This window comes from Bos taurus, chromosome 7, assembly GCF_002263795.3.
Source record: "Bos taurus isolate L1 Dominette 01449 registration number 42190680 breed Hereford chromosome 7, ARS-UCD2.0, whole genome shotgun sequence".
Taxonomy (NCBI): Eukaryota; Metazoa; Chordata; class Mammalia; order Artiodactyla; family Bovidae; genus Bos; species Bos taurus.
The window spans coordinates 21,074,426-21,098,105 of NC_037334.1; the positions used below are offsets into that span (position 1 = coordinate 21,074,426).

At 54.4% G+C, this 23,680-nt stretch overlaps 1 protein-coding gene across 1 annotated transcript in view; it reads left to right on the forward strand.

Annotated features, from left to right (window-relative positions):
* Positions 1 to 23,206, forward strand: part of GNG7 (G protein subunit gamma 7) — a gene marked incomplete at its 5' end in the record, with an annotated part of 95,115 nt that extends 71,909 nt beyond the window's left edge. Inside the window, 2 exon segments of the mRNA NM_001113314.1 lie at positions 16,343 to 16,461; positions 19,848 to 23,206. Of these exon segments, the coding sequence (NP_001106785.1) occupies positions 16,381 to 16,461; positions 19,848 to 19,973 (207 nt within the window). The 3' untranslated portion in view covers positions 19,974 to 23,206.
* Positions 23,207 to 23,680: the final 474 nt, after the last annotated feature.

Genomic DNA, 23,680 nt, shown 5'->3' on the forward strand with positions numbered 1-23,680 from the left:
AGCCAGCAAATTTGTGGTGATTTGTGACAGCAGCCACGGGAAATGCAATGCCAAGGAGCATCCACAGAGCTGTGGCTACCCCAAGGAAGGGTCCCAGTGCAGCCTTGTGCATAGATGGTAGACCAGGGGCTTCTCAGAGGGGGAGGACACTTCAAGGGGCTTTGCAGGATGTGGAGGAGGTTGTCCAGGCTCAGGTGGGAACACTGCCCTGCCCTCTCCCAGCCTCCTGCCCTTTGGATCCGAGCTGCAGCCTCCCAGGGCCAGGGTGACGGCATTTCCTGGGTGCCAGGAAGCCGAGAACAGGGCTGACATTAGCCACAGGCGCTCAGCACGCTGGCCCAGCCGGGTTACCCGCTTGCACACGCTCACATGATTGCAGTCATCCTCTGGGCGGACAGAGAAGGCCCTTTCTTCTGCTCCCGCACCAGCCGCACTGTCAGCCCTCTGTCACCGGGGCACATTGTCCGCCCGCCTCCGGGCTCAGCTGAGGGCGGCCACTCGCCCTGCAGCTCTGTTTTTCCCTCGCCTGTGGGCATCTCATTCATTCCCTTTTTTTCCTAGCCCTTTCTAAAAATAGCTGCCAAGGGACCCGATTTAGCCCATGCATGAAAGGACCAGCTGACAGCAAGTCACAAGACCCTGGTCTCCAGGGGGTGCGGGCCTCCTGTGGGGAAGCATCTGCCTGGCGGAGACCCAGCTGGTCTTTCATGGCCCCTGCGGCCCACCAAAGGTCACCATGCTCAAGGTCACAGAGGCCGTCACATGGCTGGCCCGCCCCACGCCAGGCCAGGGTGTCCTCGATCCTGGGGAAGCTCAGGCCCAGATGCGAGGCCGGGAAGGGGGATCCCAGAGCCAACCTAGCTGGAGATGGGGATGGGGGAGAGGTGGGTGGAGGGGGTGGGGATGGGACAGGTTGGGGAGAGGTGGGATGGGGGATAGTTGGAGGCAGGGTGGGGATGCTGGGGAGTCAAAGAGGTTTGGTCCACCTCCTACTAAAGTCCAGGTGCCGGTGTGGTGCCCGTGGCCCTGTGCACGCGACCCTGCTTGGGACTGGGAGCGAGGCTAGGAGGCCCCCACGTCCAGCTGCTGGGGACACTGCAAGGCACCCTCCCCTCCCTCTGACCTTATCACCCTAAGGGCCAGTGTGTGCCGTTTCTGTGGAGTCTGGAGCAGGTCTCTCCCCACCCCCAGGCACAGTGAAGGAGAGAGGGCCAGGCCATCCTCTATGAGGGCCCGTCCCCGGCACTGTGGGGTTTGGAGCAGCCTCCCTGGCCCCACCCCCTTGATGCTTGGAGCCCCCCGAGTCGTGACAACAGATGCCCCAGACATCATCCCTGTGGAAACACCCTACTTAGGGGCTTCTATGCCGTGGATTGTGGTGCAGGAGGCCCCCCAAAGGCAAGCAGAGCCAAGGCCTCATGCACACAGTAGGTGTGTAAGAAACACAGGGTAATCAGCTTGCATGTGGGCACAGCTGGTGGCCAGCCAGCCCCCCAAGCCCTGCAGGAGGGCAGCCTGTTCTTAAAAGAAGCCCAGATACTGTTCTCTCAAACCTCATCTCGTTCTGTTTGGCTTTGGGATTTTTTTCCCTCTTTCCACACAGCGGCCTGCCTCCTCTTCTTCTGAACATCGTGTTCTGGGGGGGCGGTTACCCCCGGGATAGGGAGCCTGCTTTCTCACCCAGGCCTTGTTTGTCCTCCTGTCCAGTCTGGCTGGAGGTTTGTGTTTGGTGGGGGTGGGGGGGTTTGTTTTGTTTCCTTCCTGTTTCATGGCAGGCAGGGAGGGGGGTCGAAATTCAGAAGCTCGGTGAGCTATAAAGCTACCAGTTCTGGAAGTGTTAAAGCAGAATGAAGGCTGTTTCTGTTCTCTCTGAGGACGCGGACTCGCTCCCGCCTGCCTCCCCTCCCCTCCCTGCAGGCCAGGGATAAGGCCTGCGACACAGGCTCTGGCTGCCCGCAGCTCCCCTCCCTCTACAAGGCCACCTTCCTGGGCTCTGACTCACCCAGCATGGCCTCATCCGCCTAGATGAGGAGGTGGGGAGGGGGCTTTCAGAACCGCCTGGAAGCAGCCGGCTTTGTCTGAGCTTGGATTCACTGAGATCAACTTCCTGTGCCTTCAGAGATGAAATGCATGTGGCACTCTTGTCCCAGGGAGCAGGAACCTCAGGGAACAGGCTGGCTGCTGATGGAAATACTGCCAGTAATTCCTCTGGCTTTAATGCTTCGCCAGCATCTCAGGGCCATTACAAAAGAGAACGCGCGTCCTGTGCCTGCTCAGCGGGAGGAGTGGCTGCCAGCTGGAATTGTCCAGCATCTGGAACAGAGAGTGCTAGAAAGAGGCCAGGCCAACGGTCAGGAGATCCCACTTGGGCCTCACCCGGCCAGTGTATCAGCTGTCCATGCCAAGTAACGAGCCAGCACAGACTTTGTGGCTTCCAGCTCAAGGCCCTGAAGGTCGTCAGTAAGACCGTGGTGTGGCTGCCCCCTCTGCTCAAGATCTCTCCCGGCTGCTGTCAGAATGCTTCACCTGGGGCTGATTCGGATTGTTCCAGAACTTGGTTTCATGCAGCCGTAGCAGGGGGTCCCCCTTCCCTCGAAGCTGCCCCTGTGTCTTGCCACACATCCGCCTCCAGCTTCAAAGCCAGTGACAGAGGGTTTCCCTTGTGCAGAGTCCCCTTCACACTCGCTCCCCTAATAAGAGCAGGCCCACCAAGGTTCTCCCCCTCCTACATTTGTGCCACACGACACTGCCCCGCCCAGAGCTGAACCCCATCCTCTCCTCAGGTCCTGCCCGCACCCCAGGAAAGGGGATTCTCCAGGTCACTGGGGGTCATCGTAGAGGTGTGCACAGCCCCAAGGACCCCTGGCTAGGTTGCTGGTGAAGGTCGGGTGTGACAGATGCATTCTCATCAGTCAGCCCCCACCAAGGAAGTGGGGTCCAGGGGTCACTCCCGGCCACAAGTGAGATCAGGCACATTAGCTCTGACTCTGGATGGGCCCTGAAACCAACGTGTGTGTGCCTGTGTGTGTTCAGTTGTGTCCGACTCTGCAACTCCGTGGACTGTAGCCCACCAGTCTCCTCTGTCCATGGGATTTCCCAAACAAGAATACTGGAGTGGGTTGCCATTTCCTCCTCCAGGAAATCATCGAGGGAATCATCCCTCGTCCCATCCCAGGGATCAAACCTGAGTCTCTTGTGTCTCCTACATTGGCAGGCAGATTCTTTACCACCATGCCACCTGGGAAGCCCTGCCACACACAGAAAAAAAACCCTCCTTCCATTTCCTGTGATGCTCTTTATTTCTTTTTTTTTTTTAAGGTGACAGTCCCCGTACATTCTTTTAAACATTTATTTATTTTTTGGGGGTGTGTCGGTTCTTAACTGCAGCTTGTGAACTCTCTAGTCGCAGCATGTGGGCTCAGTAGTTGCGGCCCATGGGTTTAGTTGCCCCACAGTATGTGGGATCTTAGTTCCCTGAACAGGGATCAAAGGCCACGTCCCCTGCATTGGAAGGCAGATCCTAAACACTGGACCACCAGGCAAGTCCCATCCTTATTGTCTTTAATAGTAAAATCCAGGGCAGAAACGTTGTGAGAACTCCACTGGGAGATTCTAACCCGATTCTTCTCAAATGAGGGGTGGTTCTCCCCTGGGGACACTGGGCCATGTCTGGAGATGCCTGTGGTTATCACAACTGGGGGGCTCCTGGCATCAAGGTGGGGGGCAGGAATACTGCTCCACCTCCCAACAGCTCCCAGGACAGCACCAATGTCAGCTGACTTGTCTGTCCTCCTCAGGACAGTAGGTGGCCTTTTGCGGGGGCACTCTGTCTGAGAGTCAGGGGGTCCCAGCCCACCTTCTCTCAGGCCTGGCATCTTGTGCTTATGGAAGTTGTAGCCGAGGCTTTCCAGGGAGTAACTTGTCTCACACTGAGGCCCCGGGGCTGCAGATCCATCTTCAGTGCATGGAATTCAGAGCCAGGCTGACTCATTGGAAAAGACCCTGATGCTGGGAAAGATTGACAGCAGGAGGAGAAGGGGGCAACAGAGAATGAGATAGTTAGATGGCATCACTGATGCAATAGACATGAGTTTGCGCAACTTCTAGGAGACTGAAGCACAGGGTAGCCTGGTGTGCTGCAGTCCATGAGGTCGAAAAGAGTTGGACACGACTGAGCAACTGAACAACTGGGGCTGTGCCTGGGTGTCCACCCACTGCGGGCAGACACTGCACCCAGGGAGTGGTCCCCAGTGGCCCCCATCACACCTCCTCTTGGACCACCAGGACCAGGAGCAGCCAGTCTTTCAAGGCCCTGCTCCTTGCCTCTGCCCAGCCAGCGAAAAGAATTTTTCACATTCTTTTCCTTTTACGCAGCTTAGCCAGCCAACTTTCAGAAACGTCCCCTGGCGTCCTATTCTTTCTTTTCTGGTAAGAGAGCAGCCCCAGCGGCTGGGTTTTGGTTTATCGCGAGCAGGCTGGGAGTGGAGCTCTTCCCAGCTATGAGAGCTATGCGCGGAATTCAGAGGAATCTCCTGCATTTTTGTGTCTCCCTGTCACTGCTTCCTGTGCAGCCGGAAAACACCTCCAAGGGTGGAGATGGCATCACAGGCTGAGCCAGGGAGCACGTCTGCTCTTGCCGGCCTCTGCTTCTGCCCACCAGAAACATGCCCAGCCAGTCAGGGCTTCCCTCGATGCCTGGGTGTGTGCCCAGTCCACTTTCCCATCAGCCCTGCTGCTCAGGGTCCCTGCAAGGCCTGGGCCACCCCAGCCGGCTGTCTCCTTCTTGGTTTTGTTCACGAGGTCGCTGAGGCTCAGCCCGCCCATCCCCGTTGAGGTCTTGGGTACCTATTTGCCATGCATCCTCCCCACCCCCACCCCGTGAGCGATATGCGCACACTGTCGTGCTGAGCATCTTGGCAAGACCCAGAGGCCAAACGGCATCTTAGAGCTCCTGCATCCGCACCCATTACTCCATCTGACTCTCTGAGGCAGAAGGAAGCGGACTCGACCACCAGGAAACTCCAAGCCTACATCACCAGGAACCAGGGGACAGAGACGTGATCTTGAGACGCCTGGTGGGGGTACAAGGTGATGATGCAAAGGTCTCCCCGGCACACGTGTGCGGCCCCATTGGAAGCCGACGTGACAGTCTGCTCCAGGTCTTGGGAAAAGCGTCCAGGATTCCAGGAGCCCCAGGGTCACTTACAGACCACCAGACAGGAGGCGCCACGCTCAGGCTCTCCGCTGTTCCATCTCACTTGGGGTTTTCTCTAACCCTGATGGCTACACAGTTGTCGTCAGCATCCCTAGCATTCTGCACATTCTGCACATTCTTCCCTAAAGAAAGAAGCCACATGAGGATCCTGACACCTCCCCTCATGTATGGATCCAATCCCTCAGATCCAGGATCACTGTATATCTAAACCCTTTGCCAAATCCACTGGGCCATGGAGGACGCAGATACTGCATCCCTCGGCCTCCGAAGCTTGCCTCTGGGTTCAGAGCTTTATGAAGCTTTATGAGCTTTATGTTGGGACCTGCCTTTTCCAGGGAGCTCTGGTTTGGGAATTAAATGCAAACCCTGGCGCAACCTCCACCTGATGCGTGGTCTCGGGAAGGTTATTAACATACTCACGTCTTTGAGGCTCCGTCTCTCTCCTCATCTGTAAAAAGTGGGCACAGTAACACCTTCATGATGCCTGACATGGGGTCCACCCCTTGCACTCTGTCACCTGCACATCAAACACAGTGCTCAGCGCTCCAGTGCACTTGTCCACAACCCAGAAACACAGCCTGTATCCCTGAGTCCAAGGCAAATAAACCACTGATTTGTACCATCTTCCACTTCCTTCCTAGTTAGGAAAATATATGGCTACCATTTCTCCGCCTTTTGGCTGAGATCAAGTATAGTATGGGGGCTTCCCTGGTGGCTTAGTGGTAAAGAATCCAGCTGCCAATCCAGGAGACACAAGAGACATGGGTTCAATCCCTGGGTTGGGAAGGTCCCATGGAGAAGGAAATGGCAACCCATTCCAGTACTCTTCCCTGGAAAATCTCACGGACAGAGGAGCCTGGTGGGCTACAATCCATAGGGTCCCAAAGAGTTAGATATGACTAAGCAGCTGAGCACTTCAACAACAGCGAGGAGGGCTTTTCTTTTGAAAATGTGTGCTTAAAAATGTTATTCCATGCACACAAGGAAATATTATTCACAAAAAAGAGAGAAGCCCTGACACTCTCTACTGTGTGGACAGACCCTGAGAACACAATGCTCAGTGAGAGAAGCAGACACAGAAGGACGCACAGAGTGTGATTCCATTGGTGGGAAAGGTCTTGTTTCTTCCTGGGGCTGCTGAGGGCTGGACTGAGGAGAAGTCACCAGGGACAGTTGGCCTGGTCCCCATCACTCTGGCCTTGAGCCAGTTGCAGTAGACAGAGAAGTATACGTGTTTTTTCAGATGTTGACTTTTTTTTTTGGACTGGGTGGAGGTAAATATCGAGTTGATGGCTCTTGTGATTCTTTTGTGGTCCAAGGGCTTTTAGGGTTTTCACTTCCTGTTGATTTTCCTATGAAAATTTTGGAATTATTTTATCAAGTTCTTCCCCTTCTTCGATACTTTGGTTTGGTTTTGTTTTTTACGTCCTCTTAAACCTCTCGCCTTCCACCTGGGGTCATTTATCTCTAATATCTTTTTGTTTTATTTCTAATAAGGAAGTTCTGCTGGTGACAGTCTGTCTGAAAATGTCTTTTGGCATCGTTGCCTGCGTGCTCGGTCTTGTCCAACTCTGCGACCCATGGACTGTAGCCCACTAGGCTTCTCTGTCCATGGGATTTTCCAGGCAAGAATACTAAAGTAGGTTGCCATTTCCTACTCCAGGGGATCTTCTCGATCCAGGGACTGAACCTGCATCTCCTGTGTCTTCTGCACTGGCAGGGGGGTTCTTTACCACTGAACCTGTGAAGTCTGAAAATGTCTTTGTTTTACCCTAATTCTTAAAGTTTGTTTTCACTACGTCTAGAATTTTCACTGGATCCGTAAAATTGTTAGTCCTTTTTCCTCCAGCACCTTATGTTTGTTCATTAGTTTTGTAATTAACTGATTTTATTTCATTTTTAAAATATTTATTTATTTATTTGGTTGCCCTGGGTCTTAGTTGCGGCCTATGGGATCCTAGTGCCCCTAGCAAGTATTGAACCCGGGTCCCCTGCATTGACAGCGTGGAGTCTTAGCCACCAGAACACCAGGGAAGTCCCTAACTGATTTTATTGAGGTATAATTCCTCTTCAGTAAAATGAACAGATCTTACATAAGTAGTTTGATGACTTTTGACAAGTCAATACACCTGTGTACACTAATACCTCAGTCAAGATAGAGAATATTTCTAATGTCTGTCTTCTTTCACCTGACCAAGCATTTTGAGAGTCACACACATGGCTTCATTTGCCAGTAGGTTCTTTCCATTGTGTGAGTATCCATGGTATGAATTACCAGTCTGTTTACCCATTCTCCTGTTGACAAGCATTTGGGTTACTTCCAACTTCTGCTCTTATAAATACAGACATATGAACATCTTGTACAAGTGGGTAAATCTCTAGGAGTGGAATTGCTGGGTCATAGGTTGAGTATGTGTTTAACCTTATAAAATCTGTCTTTGCTGTGCTCAGTCATGTCTGACTCTTTTTGACCCCATGGACTGTAGCCCACCAGGCTCCTCTTTCCATGGGATTGCCTCTTTTCCATACTGGAGTAGATTGGCATTTCCTCCTTCAGGGGATCTTCTCAACCCAGGGATTGAACCTGTGTCTCCTGAGGCTCCTGCATCAGCAGGTGGATTAACCTCATAAGAATCTGCTAACTCACTTTCCAGAGCGGTTGACGCTTCTGTCGGTAACACGTGAAACTTTCTGTTTCTTCATCCTCCCCAGGACTTGGTGTTGTCGGTCTTTTAGATTTTTGCCACTCTAGCAGCTGCGAAGCAGACTCCGTGATGGTTTTCAGTTATTCTTGCCCTGATGACTAATCATTGAGCACTATTTCATGTGCCCATTGGCCATTTCTCTGTCCATTTCTAAAATGTTTCTCCAGCCTGAGGTTCTAGAGCTTCTTGAATCTGTGGCTTAAGAGTTTTTTGTTTTTGTTTTTTGTCAGTTTTGGGAACTTACCAGTCACTATCTCTTCAAAGATTGCTTCTGTTCCATTCTCTCTCTCTCCCACTTCCAGAGCTCTGACATGTGTCAGACCTTAGTAGAGCTTCCAGGGGGCACTAGTGGTAAAGAACCTACCTGCCAATGCAAGAGACATAAGACACACACGGTTCAATCCCTGGGTCAAGAAGATCCCTGGGAGAAGGAAATAGCAACCCATTCCAGTATTCTTGCCTAGAGAATTCCATGGACAGAGGAGCCTGATGGGCTACAGCCCATGGGGTCTCAAAGAGTCAGACACGACTGAAGTGATTTAGCACACATGCATGCCTTACTGCATCCTGTGTCTCTTCCCTTGTTTCACGTGGTCCATGCTTCGATCTGGATATTTGCTATTGTCTGGTTCACTAATTTTCTCCTTAGTTGTCTTTAATGATAGTGCTGCTTCTGTTGTGTTCGTTTCATATATTGTCAGTTTCTACACACTCAGTCTTTTTCTTTAGTTTCCAATTTTCTGCTAAAATTCCAGCCTCATTTATTTAGCATGGTTAATATCGTTATTTTAAACTCTGTCGATTTTAGTGTATGGAACCCCTGGGGGCCTGTTGGTAGAGCCTGTTATTTCTGCCGATTTTTGTTTATACGGTCCTGTCTTCTTGTGTGCCTGGTCATTTCTTCTTTTTTAAAAAATATTTATTTGGCCTTAGTTGTGGCACCTGGGATCTGCAATCTTCACTGCAGCATGTATACTCTTATTATAGTTGCGTCACGTGGGATCTAGTTCCCCGACCAGGGATCAAACCTGGCCCCCCTGCACTGGGAGTGTGTGGTCTTAACCACTGGGCCACCAGGGAAGTCCTGCCTGGTCTTTCCTGATTGTGTGCTAGATATTGTGCCTGCTGACTCATTGTAGAAACAACGTGAAGCCTAAGGTGATGCTGTCTTCCCCAGAAAGGATGGACTTCCATTTACTTCTACTTAGCATTTAGGGTCACGTCAATCTGGTGTTGGGGACTGAGGTTACTCAGAACTCAGCTGCAGTTGCCGTGAGCGCCTGTCTGCTGCCTGTGGACCTTTTCCTTAGAAGGCAGCACTCTTATCCCAGCTCATATCAAGGAGGTGGGGGCTCCCCAATCTGTCTCCCCTCAGGAGGCCCTGGATCTCAACCTCTGTGCCCCTAGCCTCATGAGACCCCCTCAGCCTCTTGGCAAACCCTCCACCCCAGGAAAAGGCAGCCCCAAGCCAGACTCCTGGGCTTCCATCCCCCTCCCCAGATTCGGGATGGAAATCCTTCACTCTCTCAATGGTCCTCCAGCGCCTTTGAGCATCTCTACCCTGTGCAGCTCTGCCCACGGCCCTCATCAGAAGGGTGTCCGCACTAGCTGGCCACCATTGTGCGAGTGGACTCTGCAGAGAGAAAGGTTTATCCAAGGTCCAGATGGCTAAGGAGGAGGCCAGGGACATAGATCATTGTGATCTTAGAGCCACAGAATGACCATTGGGGATCCAGTCTCAGCTTTTATTATTTTTTTAAAGTTTACTTATTTCTTTGGCTTGGTGGGTCTTTGTTACAGTAAGTGGGGTCTGCTCTTCATTGCAGTGCACAGGCTTCTCACTGAAGTGGCTTGTCTTGTTGCGGAGCATGGGCTCTAGGGTGCAGGGGCTTCAGTAGCTGTAGTGCATGGGCTCAGTTGCCCTGAAGCATATGGGATCTCCCCAGATGAGGGATGGAGCCAGTGTCCCTTGCATTGCAAGGCAATTCTTAACCAAGGAAGCCCTTGGCTTTTACTTTTTATTTTATTTATTTCTGGCTCCACTGGGACTTTGTTGCTGCACGTAGGCATTCTCTAGTTGTAGCAGGTGGGGGCTACTCTCCAGTAGCAGAGCACAGGATCTAGGGAGTACAGACTTCAGTAGTTGTGGCTCGTGGGCTTAGTTGCCCCGTGGCATATAAGATCTTAGTTCCCCAACCAGGGATCAAACCTGCGTCCGCTGCGTTGAAAGGTGGAGTGTAAACCCCTGAACCGCCTGGGAAGTCCTATTCTCAGCTCCTAGAACATCCACCCCCTTCTCCGGTTGAGGAAGCCCAGCCCCAGGCCAGGGCAGAGCCAGGCTGTGAGTCCAGGGTCTCCTGTTTCTAGACTTTATCTTTAGGAACAGGGAGACAGCCTCGTCCCCTGGACTGAGACCAGAGACTCTGTGGACTTAGCAGGAGAGTTTCACAACGGAGGATCACCTACCAGTAAAAGGCCACTAACCATGTCCAAAAATGGCAGGAAAGTGACTGGACGTGACCAGTGTCGTGGGCTCCGAGCCCAGCTGGAAGTCTCACCTCAGTCTCACCTCTGCTTCTGGGCTCAAGGGGAGGGCCCTGCAGGCATTCAGTCTGGCGGAGGAAATAGACCATCTACATCTCTCCATCTCTGACTCTGCTACTGATTCCATCCACTCCTAGTTTTAACTCAATTCACTTCAAACTCTGCCCCTCTCTCTCCCTCATCCTTTGCGATATCCCACCCTGCCTGGCCCCTGGGCAGGTGAAGGGAGTGGCCACCGAGCTGCCAGCAAACTGCGCAAGGAGCAAGATTTCTCAACAGCTTCCAGCAAACCTGCCGGTCTACGTTGGCTGGGCGCAGCAGGTCTAGGTCACCTTATCTCTCATCCCATCTCCCCGGCAGCTGTGTTTGTAGGGCAGGCCCACCATGGCTGCCAACCTCAAGGGTCCCTGACCCCCAGAATAGGAACTTGGGGACCTGGAGTTTGGCCAGGCCCTGTGCTTGAGACGGGGTGTCGCTCTGAGTCCTGAGCAGAGCTAACTGGAGCTCAGAGCCACACAGCTTAGGAATCTGGGGCAGAATTAGGGTCTGCTCTTTCTGCAAGACCTCTGCCTCCCACCCTGCCCCCACCCCCACCCCCACCCCCACCCCCACCCAGAAGGCTGTGCTTGCTCCCACTTCTGTTGTTGGTTGAGTTCAAGGGAACCTCTGACCCTGTGTGACTTCTCCCAGCCAGGTTGTTGGATACTAAGAAATTTTGTTTCATATTTTGCTGTTGTTGCCAGGCTGAACCACTTGTGGGATCTTAGTTCCTCGACCAGGGATTGAACCCACCCACTCCACAGTGAAAGCGTGGAGTCCCAAGTACTAGAACGCCAGGGAATTCCCAGATGCTAAGAAATTTAAAACCTGTTTGGAAACAAACTTCTGTTCTGCTTAGTACCACTTCACTTCAAGCTGAACCATCTCAGTTCCCCAAAAATTGTATTTTCCTAAAAGAATATCTTTTAGCTACAGAGAGTCTTCTGATAAGAGAGTTCCACAAAAGCTTTAAATCCTGCTCCCAGGAGACATTGGGTGGTGTCTGGGGACATCTGTGGTTCATCACAACTCGGGGGGAGGGGGGACTCCTGGCATCAAGGGTATAGGGGCCAGGGAGGCTGCTCTACTCCCCACAGCTCCCGGAACAGATCCCCACAGAGAGTGATGCGGCCTTAGTGTGAGCAGCGGCTGAGGTGACCCTGTTCAAACTAGGTGTTCCCCCATCCAGCCATCCTACAGCCCACCGTGGAGAATCATTGCCCTCCCCTGGCTATGGTTGATCCTCATGTGCACTGGGGTCTGGCAGCCGGGTTGGGGTCTGTAGCGCTCAGGGGTGACCCTCTGTCTGTCATCAGCCCAGCTCACAAAGCATCCTGGACGCTCCGGCCCACACGGCCCTTGCCTCTCCGCCACACGCCCTCAACGCTTCTGTGGGAGCCCGCCTGACCCCAGTGACTTCCTGGCCCTTTACTGGGAGGCCAGCCAGGGCCCAGTGGCGTCTGTTAAGCTTCTATTTTTAGGCAAACCTCACCCCCAAGTCATGCCCCCAGCCTCGCCAGGCCTGAACTGGCCTCTCCCCAGGCGGGAACCTGACCGCGGCCTGCAGCTCCAACTGCCTCCTCACTCCCTCCCAGAGGGCCCGCTCCCACCTTCTCCCCCCGCAGCTTCCCAAGGCCCTGCCTGGTGTCCAGGGCCTTCCAAGGCTCCGCTGGGCCCAGGCAGGCCCAGCCAGGTCAGGTGCCCAGGGCATCACGTGCCTCTGGAGGAGAGGCCGCTGGTGAGGAATGTTCCTGGGCTGACTCAGCGCCTGTGCCTGCCCGAGGGAGTTGACCTAACCCTGGGGGCACGCAATGAGGCTGGGCTGGCCCTGCCTCTGCCAGGACCAGGCTTCAGTCTGCTGTCTATGTAGCCATGACATGGCCACGTCTGGTCTCAGCCGCTCAGCCCACTCATGCCCACACATGGATACGTGCTGACACACATGCATGCACACAGAAACTCATAGACACATAGGCATGCATGCACAGACACAGACACACACTCACCCACACATGTGTGCACACATACCTGCACACAAGCACACAAAACCCAAGGGAGCCCCCTGTGACCGTCCCCAGGTGCCCGGGGTTATAACCCAGCCTGGAGGGCACCTCTTAAGGGCATCGTGTCCAGAAGAGGAAGCCAGCAGCGCTGAGGGGCTTAGTACCCACGAGGGAGGCCATGGTTGGGGTGGCCCCACAGGGTGTTCGGGGCTCCCAGGGTCCTGGTGGACATTCCAAGTGTGGGTGCTGAGCAGTACTCCCCAGCCTTCCAAGGAAAACACGCCATGGGGCCACCCCGTTTGTTCTCTGTCAGCGTCTATATTTAGCACTGAGTAATTTCAGTATTTTTAAGTTGAACCAAGGGCAGTTTTCCCTGAGCTGGATGTTTTGTGGCCGCTTTGAAGCGCTGTGCTGAATCAGAGCACTCTGGGAGCCCACACGTGGGCCCCGCGCGCCCGGAGCAGACACATTCAGGCCTTTTCTGGCCCAGAGAGGGGCCAGGATGTCTGGCAGAGAGGTAGGTAGGCAGGCAGCAGCACAGAAGGGATTTTTTTTTTAATGGAAACTTGGATTGAGATCACTATAGATTTACACACGGTTATATCAGATCACCAACAGAAAGGCCCTGTATCACCTGTTGACACAGATTCCTGAGGTTTGACGTGTGTGCATGTATTAAGATCTTTGCCAGTTCATCCCCCTACCCTGGCAGACCTGTGAACCTCCCCCCCCCCGCAACACACACACACACACACACAGTCTGGATACTTGGCTCTTGAGTGAGGACCCCTGGTGTGCACCTGTCTCCCCAGACCCTTCCCCAGGGCGCCGCCCCCCTGAAACCAGGAATCCCTCCTTGTCTCTACTACCTTGACATCTCAGAGATGTTCAGTATGCAGAACCACACAGCATGTGACTCTGGGGGCTGCCCTTTTCACTCTGAGTGATTTCTTGGAGGGCCATCCAGGATGTACACTTCCACAGTCCATTCCTTTTGTTGTTGTTGTCTTTAATATTTATTTGGCTGTGCCGGGTCTTAGTTTGCGACACTCTGGGTCTTCAGTCTTCGTTGCAGCACAGGGGATCTTTAGTTGCAGCATGTGGGCTCTAGTTCCCTGACCAAGGATCGAACCCAGGCCCCCTGCATTGGGAGCACAGTGTTGGCCACTGGCCCACCAGGGAAGTCCCCAGTCTATTCCTTTTCATTGCCCAGTGGGAAATTTTTTGAAAACCTGGAATCTGCCTTTCCTTTTCGGCAACTGCCCCTCTCTACTGACTGGGACACAGACAGAGGCGCCGTGTATCATGACAGAAGCACGCGCTTCTGCTGAATGACCTGGGTCAGTGCCAGCCTGGCCAGGTGGCTCCCTGGGACCCATGAATTTGGGTTCCTGAACCTGGGCTCTACCCACTCCATATCAAACTAATACTATGCAGACCCACTGGGCGCTTCCTCAACCCGGACAATGCGCTCACTGGGGTTAGGTCATTTTCTGCTCTGATCTCAATGCCAGAAGCCCCTCCCCAGTCATGACAACCACAGACACCCCCAGAGGTTGCCCAGTGTTCCTGGGGACAGGATCTCCCTGGGTGAGAGCCCCGGACTAGGGATCCCATGGACCCCACAGGACACTGGGTTCCTTGACCATGTGACCCCTGAGGTCCTCAGATGCTGCTCACACCTAAATACACACCTTGGGGATTCTCAGGCAGAGTCCAGTGGCTAGGACTCTACACTTTCACTGCCATGGGTCCAGATTCAAGCCCTGGCCCAGGAACTAAGATCCTGCAAGTGTACAGAGGAGCCAAATAAATAAATACATGTCTGAGTGGGAGGGAGGGGAGGTGACTCACAGACGCTGGAGTCACCCTGGTTCACACCATCTGACCATCAGGGTTTATCCTGCTGTCTAGTGTGAGTTGGGATCAGATTCCATTCCACAGCCTTGGTGCTGTCAACGTTTGGGGCTGGGTCACCCACTGTGGGGGGCCGCCCTGGGCACTGTCAGTGTTGAGCAACATCCCAGGTCCTGACGGCCACAGATGTCTCCAGACGTCACCCAGTATCCTCAGGGGACAGGATGATCTCAATTGAGAACCTCTATCCTAGGGCTCACTAAACGTGGATTGATGGAATAGGTAGGATTTTTAATCACCTTAAGGAAAAGAAAAAAAAATTCGCATGACCAAATTATAAAAATAAATTAACATCACTCATACATGACTGGTGAGTACATACAATGGTGCAACCACTCTGGAAAACAGTCCTCAGCATTTATCTCTGAGAAATAAAGGTTCATGTTCACACCGAAGCCTGCACACAGATGCCTGCTGCAGCTCTGTGCTGACATGGCCAGAACCGGAAACTGGAGCAGGTATCCTTGGACAGGTGAAGGGTCCACACCATGGACCTCCACTTGGCCTGCACGTGAGTGGACTCTTGATGAGCACAGCTGCCGGGGTGGGGCTCCAGATCATGAGGCCAAGTGAAAAGCAAAGCCAGTCCCAAAAGGCCCCATACCGTGTGTGTGTGTGTGCTTAGTTGCTCAGTCCTATCTGACTATTTGCAACCCCATGGACTGTAGCCCAGCAGGCTCCTCTGTCCATGGGGATTCTCCAGGCAAAAATACTGGTGTGGGTTGCTGTGCCCTCCCCCAGGGGATGTTCCCAACCCAGGGATCGAACCCAGGGCTCCCACATTGCTGGTAGATTCTTTACCATCTGAGCCACCAGGGAAGCCTTCCATACCACATGGTCCCATCTAAAGAGCATTCTCATAACTAATTGAACATGGATGTAAGTCAGGTGGAAATGGGTATTTTAAAAAATATTTATATATTTGGCTGCTCCAGGTTTTAGCTGCAGCACAGGGGCTCTTCGATCTTGCTGCAGCATGCAGGATCTTTTTTATTTAGTTGCAGCATGAGGACTCTCAGTTGTGGCATGTGGGATCTAGTTCCCTGACCAGAGATCTAACCCAGGCCCCCTGCAATTGGAAGCTAGGAGTCCTAACCACTGGACCACCAGGGAAGTCCCAAGACATTTTATATTTAATTACATTTCAATTCACTGGACAAATGACCAAATGAAGGCAGGAAACTGGCCCAGGCCCTCCAGAGGAAGAGTAGGGTACTCAGGACCCATGGGTACAGGCTGCTCATGTAATCTGCCTGCATCTAGGGCCAGGGGTCGAGTCCTGGGCAACTCCACCTCCATCGGACACTGGGCCATGTCTGGGGACATCTCTGGTTGTCACATTGGAGGTGCTCTTGGCATCCAGAGGGCTGGTCTATACCCCACAGGGCCCAGGACAGCCCCCCAGAGAGAATGACCGGCCTCAGTGCCAGCCATGTTGGGGGAGGAGCAGGTGCAGGAATCAGACAAAGCCCCTCCATTCTGAGCCAGCCAGGAGTGGAGGCGGAGCTTTTGTGAGCTCTCCTGGGGCCCTTGGGTGGTCACATCCGGGGAGCACTCAACCCCAACCAACCATGGAGGGGACTGTGGGAGAAGGTGCCCTTGGCCAGACCTCTCACCAGGGCTGGGTTCACTCCCTGGGTTGGGAAGGTCACCTGGAGGAGAACATGGCAACCCACTCCCCATGGAGAGAGGAGCATGGGAGGCTACAGTCTATGGGGTTGCAAAGAGTTGGACATGACACGACTGAAGGACATGCACGCACCCACCACGACCCAGAGGACATAGGCATCATGACTGCAGGGTGGCCAGGCTAGGGGCCCCAGAAGGCTCCAGAAGGGGGACGCATCCCTCCTTGCCATCCCCTACCTGCAGTCCCAGGACTTTAAGAGTCAGCTCATGTCCATCTGTTCCCCACCCAGCTCTCTGGACGACGGGGGCCCAGAGCTGATGGCAGACAATGTCAGCCACTAACAACATAGCCCAGGCTCGGAAGCTGGTGGAGCAGCTCCGCATCGAAGCTGGGATCGAGCGCATTAAGGTGAGTAGGGGAGAGGCCGCTGGACACACCAGCAGCAAAAGGTGGGCACGGAGGCTAGCAGGACAGCGGGGGTTTGCACTTGGCTGTGCCTCTTGCTGTGTGACCTTGGGCCACTTGCCTAACCTCTCTGAGCCTCCATTGTCTCAGCAGAAAGACACACCACCTATTAAGCTAAGTTGTGGGTTGTTGTAATGGTAGATGTGCCAGTGTGCTTCATAAACACAGTGAGACCAAAGGCAGGCCTCAAGGTCTGTTGTGAGCCCTTCAGCCCTTGGGGTCCATCCCTGGATAGCCCCAGAGAAGGCCGGATGGGGCCCCTCCAAGAGCGTGAACGTGAGGCAGGCACTTTCTCTTCTGGCCCCTCATCCTCAGAGCTCTATGCCACTCCCTTGTTATGACAGATGCAAAGAAAAGTCAGAGACCTGGCCCTGGGCAAGGGAGGACGTGGGGCCCTTCAATGTTTACTTTTGCCACTTCTGCATGGATTGCATTTTTGGAAATAAGCATGTTTGATTTTTATGCTAAAAAAAAAGAAAAAGAGAAAGACAAGCAGTTACTCCTCACAAATGCTTAACCCATCAGAGACCAGGAACATGCAAAACAAAATAAGATACTGCATAATTGGGCAGTCAGCTTGCAGGCTTTTTTTTTTTAATTATTTGTATAAAGTTAACCATTTTTAAAGTGTACAATTCAATGACATTTGGTGAACTGAAAATGTTGTGCAACCATCATGACTAATTCCAGAACATTCCATCACCCCAAAAAGAAATGTTCCCGTTAGCAGTTACCCCCATCCCCTCCCCAGCCTGACAACCAGGAACCCACTCTCTGTGTCTGTGGATCTGCCTGCTCTGCACGTTTCCCATCAGTGGAGTCACACCCCGTGTGTCCTTCTGTGTCTGCTTCTCTCACTGAGCACCATGTCCTCAGGATCTGTCCATGTGTTAGCGAGTGTCAGGGCTTCTCTCCTTTTCATGGCTGAGGGATGCTCCCATGTGTGGAGGGATACATGTATTTATGTAGCTGAATCTTAAGTCCATAAGTGGACATCAGGATGACATCCAGCCCTTTCAAAGAATAAGGACCAATGGGCCAGTCATGGCCTCTTACACAAGAAAGGTATCTGCCACTTTTCAAAATCATCTTCTCACCAAACCCGTCCACTTTGCCAAGGATGCCGGGCTGCCTCCAAGCAGCTGACTCCTGCCACAGACCCCAGCTTGCAGGTGGCCGGGCGAGGGCCAGGGAGTATCTGTCTGGAAGACACTGGTGGTTTACGCTCCCTCATTAGCCAGGCTCCAGCTGCCCACTGCATTAGTCAGAGATATACGATGATATATTACAGAGAGAGAGGGAGCGTAAGAGGCAGTTTAAAGCACTGGGTCACGCGATCGTGGAGCTGGCAGTTCTGAAGTCTGCAGGGCTGAACAATGGACTGGAGACCCAGGGAAGAGCTGCTGCAGCTCGAGTTCCAAGGCCATCAAACAGTCTTTTTCCTTAAGGTCTTCAACTGATCAGATGCGGCCCACCCACATTAGGGCATGTCATCTACTTTATTCAAAGTCCATAAATTTAAATGTTAATCTCGTCTAAATTTAAACGTTCATCTCATCCCTGGTAGCTCAGCTGGTAAAGAATCCACCTGCAATGCAGGAGACCCCAGTTCAATTTCTGGGTTGGGAAGATTCCCCTGGAGAAGGAAATGGCATCCCAGCCACTCCAGTATTCTTGCCTGGGAAATCCCATGGACAGAGGAGCCTGGCAGGCTACAGTCCATGGGGTCTCAAAGAGTTGGACATGACTGAGCAACCAAACAACAACAATAAGAGACATCTAGGCTGGCCTTTGACCAGACAACCAGGTACCCATGGCCGAGCCAAGTGAGCACATAAAATCAGCCATCACCCATGTTTTTGTTCACGGCTTGCTTCCCCCAGCACCGTCATCCTCTGTCATTGCTCAGTGCAAACACTCGCCCCGTGGCCCTGTGGTGGGAGGGGGAGGATCTTTGAGCGCTTTGCACCTCCAGCCCAGCCAGGTGGAAGGAGGTCGCTGCAACCCCCGGGTGGGGTTGGGGGCCCCCCACGAGGCGTCTGAATGTTCCAGGACTCTGAGCACTCAAAGCATTCCTCAAGGCTGAAGACAGAGCAGCCCGGTTGAAGTGGTTTCCTCCGCCAGTCCCAACCCTGGCAGAGATCGCTGACTCACCCACCCGTTTGATGTTGGGAGGGCTCCCTGGCAGCCTTTGAACATGGGGAGGAGCAGAGTCAGGCATGACCCATCTCCCTCCTAGTGCCTCCTGAGGTTTTGTGGCCCCAAGACAGCGACCAGGGACCGCAGGGCCAGCCCGAGGGAGCGGCGGGGAGATGAGGCTGAAGGCACATGGCATCCTGTCTGCAGGGATCCAGGCGGAGCCATAGAATCCGAGCCAGGGCCCATGCAGAGGCTCCTCTGAAGACTTTCCAGAGAACCCCTGCTGCAGAGGTGTGCCTGCGCCCCAGACTCAAAACGGGGCTGGAGCGGGCAGCCTGGACAGTGCAGCCTGCCCCCACCCCTCCCCTCCCTGCACCGGACACCAGCCACTGCTCTCCCCAGGTCTGCTTCCCCAGCGCCGGTTGGGCAGTCCCTTCCTCTCCTCCCTCCTATTCTGGGGACCCTGATGCAGGGGGTCCTAAGTGTCAGCTTCCTCACCATGGCCACGGCAACCCCACTGGTCAGACAGCACAGGAATCAGCCACTGAAGGGCCTGTCCCCCATGCCGGGCCACCTGCCAGCTGGGCTGTCCCCCATCAGGTCCTTTCTTGGATGGACATGGAGACTTAGACCCAACCCTCCCCTGACCTTCCCTTCAGACTCCACACAAGCTCTGCTGGAGGGGGCTCAGTCCTGCAGCTGCTTCTTTAATCTTAAAATTCCAGTAAAATACACATAAAATTGACCACTAATGATATTTTGTGTGTTGACAGTGCTGTGTAACCATCACCACCACCTAATTCCAGAACATTCCATCACCCCCAAAAAGAAGCCCCCTCTCCGTTAACAGTCACCGTCCCCCTAGTACCCCAGCCCCTGACAACCAGGAACCCACTCTCTGTGTCTCTGATTGGCCTGCTCTGCACGTTTCCTGTCAGTGGAGTCACACCCTGTGTATCCTTCTGTGTCTGCGTCTCTCACTGAGCATCGTGTCCTCAGGGTCCGTCCACGTGGTACCAAGTGTCGGGGCTTCTCTGCTTTCTGTGGCTGAGTGGTGCTCCCCTGTGTGTGGGACACGGTGTGTGTCTTCAGGTGACGGGCACTAGGGTTGTCTCCATCTTTTGGCTTCTGGGGACACGGAGCCTCGGCCCTTTCTCATCTTTCCTCTCTCCTCCTGTGCCCATACCCAGGTCTCCAAAGCCTCCTCTGAACTCATGAGCTACTGTGAGCAGCACGCCCGGAACGACCCCCTGCTGGTGGGAGTCCCCGCCTCCGAGAACCCCTTTAAGGACAAGAAGCCTTGTATTATCCTATAGCTTGGTTGTCTCGCTCGCTCAACTCCTCCACCCCGCTCCCCTTCCCCCAGCCAGGGCGTCAAATCAAGGAAAACTCTTAATTCCGAAAGAAATGCAAACAGTCACCACTGCCCAGATGGGGTAAAATTTACCGTCTGGGTTCAAATGGATTACCAGACCCAGTATCGCAGCCCCATCAGGGGCCGGGCTTCACCGCCACTTCCAACGGGGAAAAACTGACATGCCCCAGCGATGTGGTGACAATTTCTGAAAACTAAACTGCCATTTGAGTCGTGGTTGGGGCGGAACTGGGCCGGAGTGGGGAAGGGAAGGAGGTGGGTGAATCCGCCACTGGCGTGGGCGGCCCAAGCAGGTGGCAAGTCTCACACCTTTGGCTGCTGGGAAGGCTTCTGCCAAGTGGATGATGCGATGCTTTTCTGGGGAGGTGGGAGGCTGTTCAGTGGAGTAACATTGGGTGGGAGTTGGGGGGAGGGACATAATGCACCCTTTTGCGGAAATTTTTCTCCTTTTCATTTAAAACCTTGTAATTCCATACCACTAAGATCAGGCGTCATCAGCTGAGTCTGAGGCAAAGCCAGGTCATGTAACAATGCACACGTGGATGGTAGGGGCCAGGAGGGGAGCTCTGCCTGTGAAACACTGTCCCCCAGGGCCACCCCGCTGCGTGGCTTTCCTGTGGCCTGTGTCACCCTCCAGCCACGCTGAGGCTCCCGCCCACCCCAGAAAGGGATTTTCAGCCTGTGGCCCCGGTCACTGTGACGTCCAGCTGTGTTTTCTTTAGTTTTAAGCAGGAGACTGGCACTGGCAGTTAAGAGGCCACGGCCCTGTTTAGCTTCTCAGTGTTTTGTTTTGTTCCACTTTCTGCATCTCCATGGCCGTTTTTCCAACAGAAATGCCACCTGGGGAGACCTGCCCGGGGCGCCTGGTGCTTCCGGGTTTGAAAAGGTGTGGGATTTGTCTGGAAGTCGCTGCAGAAGCCGTGGAGATGGGAGCCTCTGCCCGGACACAGAGAGGCACTCTCTGTGCTCCACTCCCACTCACACCCGACCACCCGGGGTGTTTGTAAAGTGTCCTGGAGTGGCCAGTGAGGGACGGGGCGGTGGGCTTTTTATAATGGCTGTTTCCTATGCTGTGATATGGACGGTTCAAGGAGCAGGAAGCTGGAGGACTGGCCGAATGCACACCTGCCCTCCTCAGCTGCCGGGGCCACCTGCAGCTTCCAGGACCCCACGGCCTGAGCTCCAGGGGCCTCCCGCTCCTACGGCCTGGGGTGTCAGGCTCCCAGGCTGAGCGCGAGGGTCCTGGGCAGCCAGCACAAGGCACGTGGGCTGGCAGGACCCAGAGCCTCCGCTCCTCTCGTGCCCCTGGGCTCAGACCTCGCCTGGCTGCACAGGCTGGTGGGATGCCCAGCACCCCCAGAGTGCAGACCCAGGGCCACGCTCCCCTCACCCAGCACCCAGCTCTCTCCGGCTGGTCCGGGAGCACCTGGGGCCTCAGGGAGCCTGGCTCCTCCGCACCTGCAATTGGACTGGGAAAAGCCCCCGAGCCCCTGACCCCTACACTGCAGCCTAGGGTGGGGAGGCCCCACCTGCCCACCCCTGGCAGAACAGCAGGATGAAACAAAGCCTATTCCAGAAACCCTGGGCACACCCCAGGGGTAGGGGTTGGGGCAGCCATGGCACAGCGGGGCTCAGCCTGAGGGGCAGAGGGGCAGCAAGGGCAGCCTACGAGCCATCTGCTAACCCGTCACCCTTTGCTCTGGGACAGAAGCCTTAATCCCTTGAGCCAGAGCTCAGTCCGCGCCCGCCCAGCCTTCTTCCCGAGCCCCCACTGACCCAGGCTCCCACAGCCAGGTCCCAAAGAGGACAAGTGGTCCTGATCTCATTGGGAGCACCCGGACCCAGACCTGCCTCTCTCTCCAGCCCCTGCCCTGCCAGCACCATCATGTGTCCCCACCAAGTGACCCTGGAGAAGCCAGCAGAAAGCAAAGCTCAGGACCCCTGGCAGAGGGGGTGGGGGGAACCTGAATTCAGCAGCCCCATCGCTGGCTCCAGGCTCAGCCAGCCGATGGCCACCCACCGCCTCAAACCCTGAAGCAAAATCAGACCTGGGCTAGAGCTTCCACCCTCCCCCCTGGTTGAGACCCCAGGGATTCAGTGGTCTGGGTAAACTGAGGCCCAGAGAGCATGGGGACCACTGTGCCCCCACCCCATGGCCACACCTGCCCAGCTGCCTCCCAGGTACCCACCCACAGCCTCTGAGCTCGGGAGAAGGCGGCAGCAGGAACCCTGCTGTGGACTTCCTTCCAGCAGAGGAAAAAGCGCTTTTTCCCTTTTTTATTTTTCCTCTTCAACATCAGAGTCCCTAGGGTAGGCCTGGAGCATCGGGGCACACAGGACGCTGTTCTGCTTGTGCTTTTCTGGCATGCATGTCAGCAGGAAAACACGGCTTTCAGGGTGTCTTGGAGACTGTAAGAGCCCCACAAGGCCAGTGCCTCTCAGCCACGTCCCGAGGGAATTAGGGACACACACACACACACACACACACACACACACACACACACACACACACACACACACGGCGGTGCTGGGCAATGGCTGAGTCTCCTCTCTGGAGCCTGCAGTGCTTCCCTGGGCCTGGCCCAGCCCCCATTCCATGCCCCTGCCCCATCCTCCCCAAAGGCGACCCCTAGGCCCAGAACGAAGTAACTTGGTTGTGACCTCCAGCCCCATGGAAGTGCAGAAGGTGCTTTTTCTTTCTCTGATGTCCTGACTGCCTTGTCTGGTAGTCACTGGGCCTCCAGGCAGCTCATGCAGCTCCAGCCCCCAGGTGGGCAGGAAACAGTCATTAGACCTCCGCCCCGAGCCTGAGTGATCAGGGGCAGTTTCGGGGCCATGGGGAGGCCACCACAGGTCGCTTGTCCTTCAAGAGCTTGCGGCTGGGTCCCCTGAAAAGCCATACATCGACACCCCGCCCACTTCCCCCCCACCTGCCCCCGTCCCTGGAGACTATTGCCAAATGTTGTAAAGACTGGTCACCAGGTTCTCAGAAGCAATCTGTGGTTCTAGCAGGTTCTACCCCATCTGTGTGTGGATGTCCAGTGGTTTTTATTTCTGATTAAAAAAAGAAAATTCCAGGTGTGCCACACCCACTTTCCTGCAGTGTTTTAATATTGTGTGGAATTGTTACTACCGAGTGAATTAATCCACAATAAAAAGGCTCACTGCTCCTTTCCTCCCGCCTCCGGCCCTTCCTTGGCTCCCTGGCTACTTCTCACGGGGACCGGGAGGGGTGTGCGGGCTTGGCTTCCACAGTGGTGACAGTGGTGATGGCTGCCCTGCCACCCCAACTCCTCCTCTTCCCCCCACACCAAGAGGCAGACAAGTCACCTTCAGTTTCTGATCTCTGGTTAGAGAATGTACTGTGGTGTTTAGTCACTAAATCATGTCCGACTCTTGTGACCCCATAGACTGTAACCCACCAGGCTCCCCAGTCCACGGAATTTCCCAGGCAAGAATTACTGGAGTGGGTAGCCATTCCCTTCTCCAGGGGATCTTCCCAACTCAGGAATCAAACCCGCACCTCCTGTACTGGCAGGTGGATTGCTTACCACTGAGCCACCAGGGAAGCCAGTTAGAGAATTCAGTTAGAGAATTCAGAGGGAAGCTATCTGAAGTTCTGGCACATGTAAGCCATGGGTCCCAAGG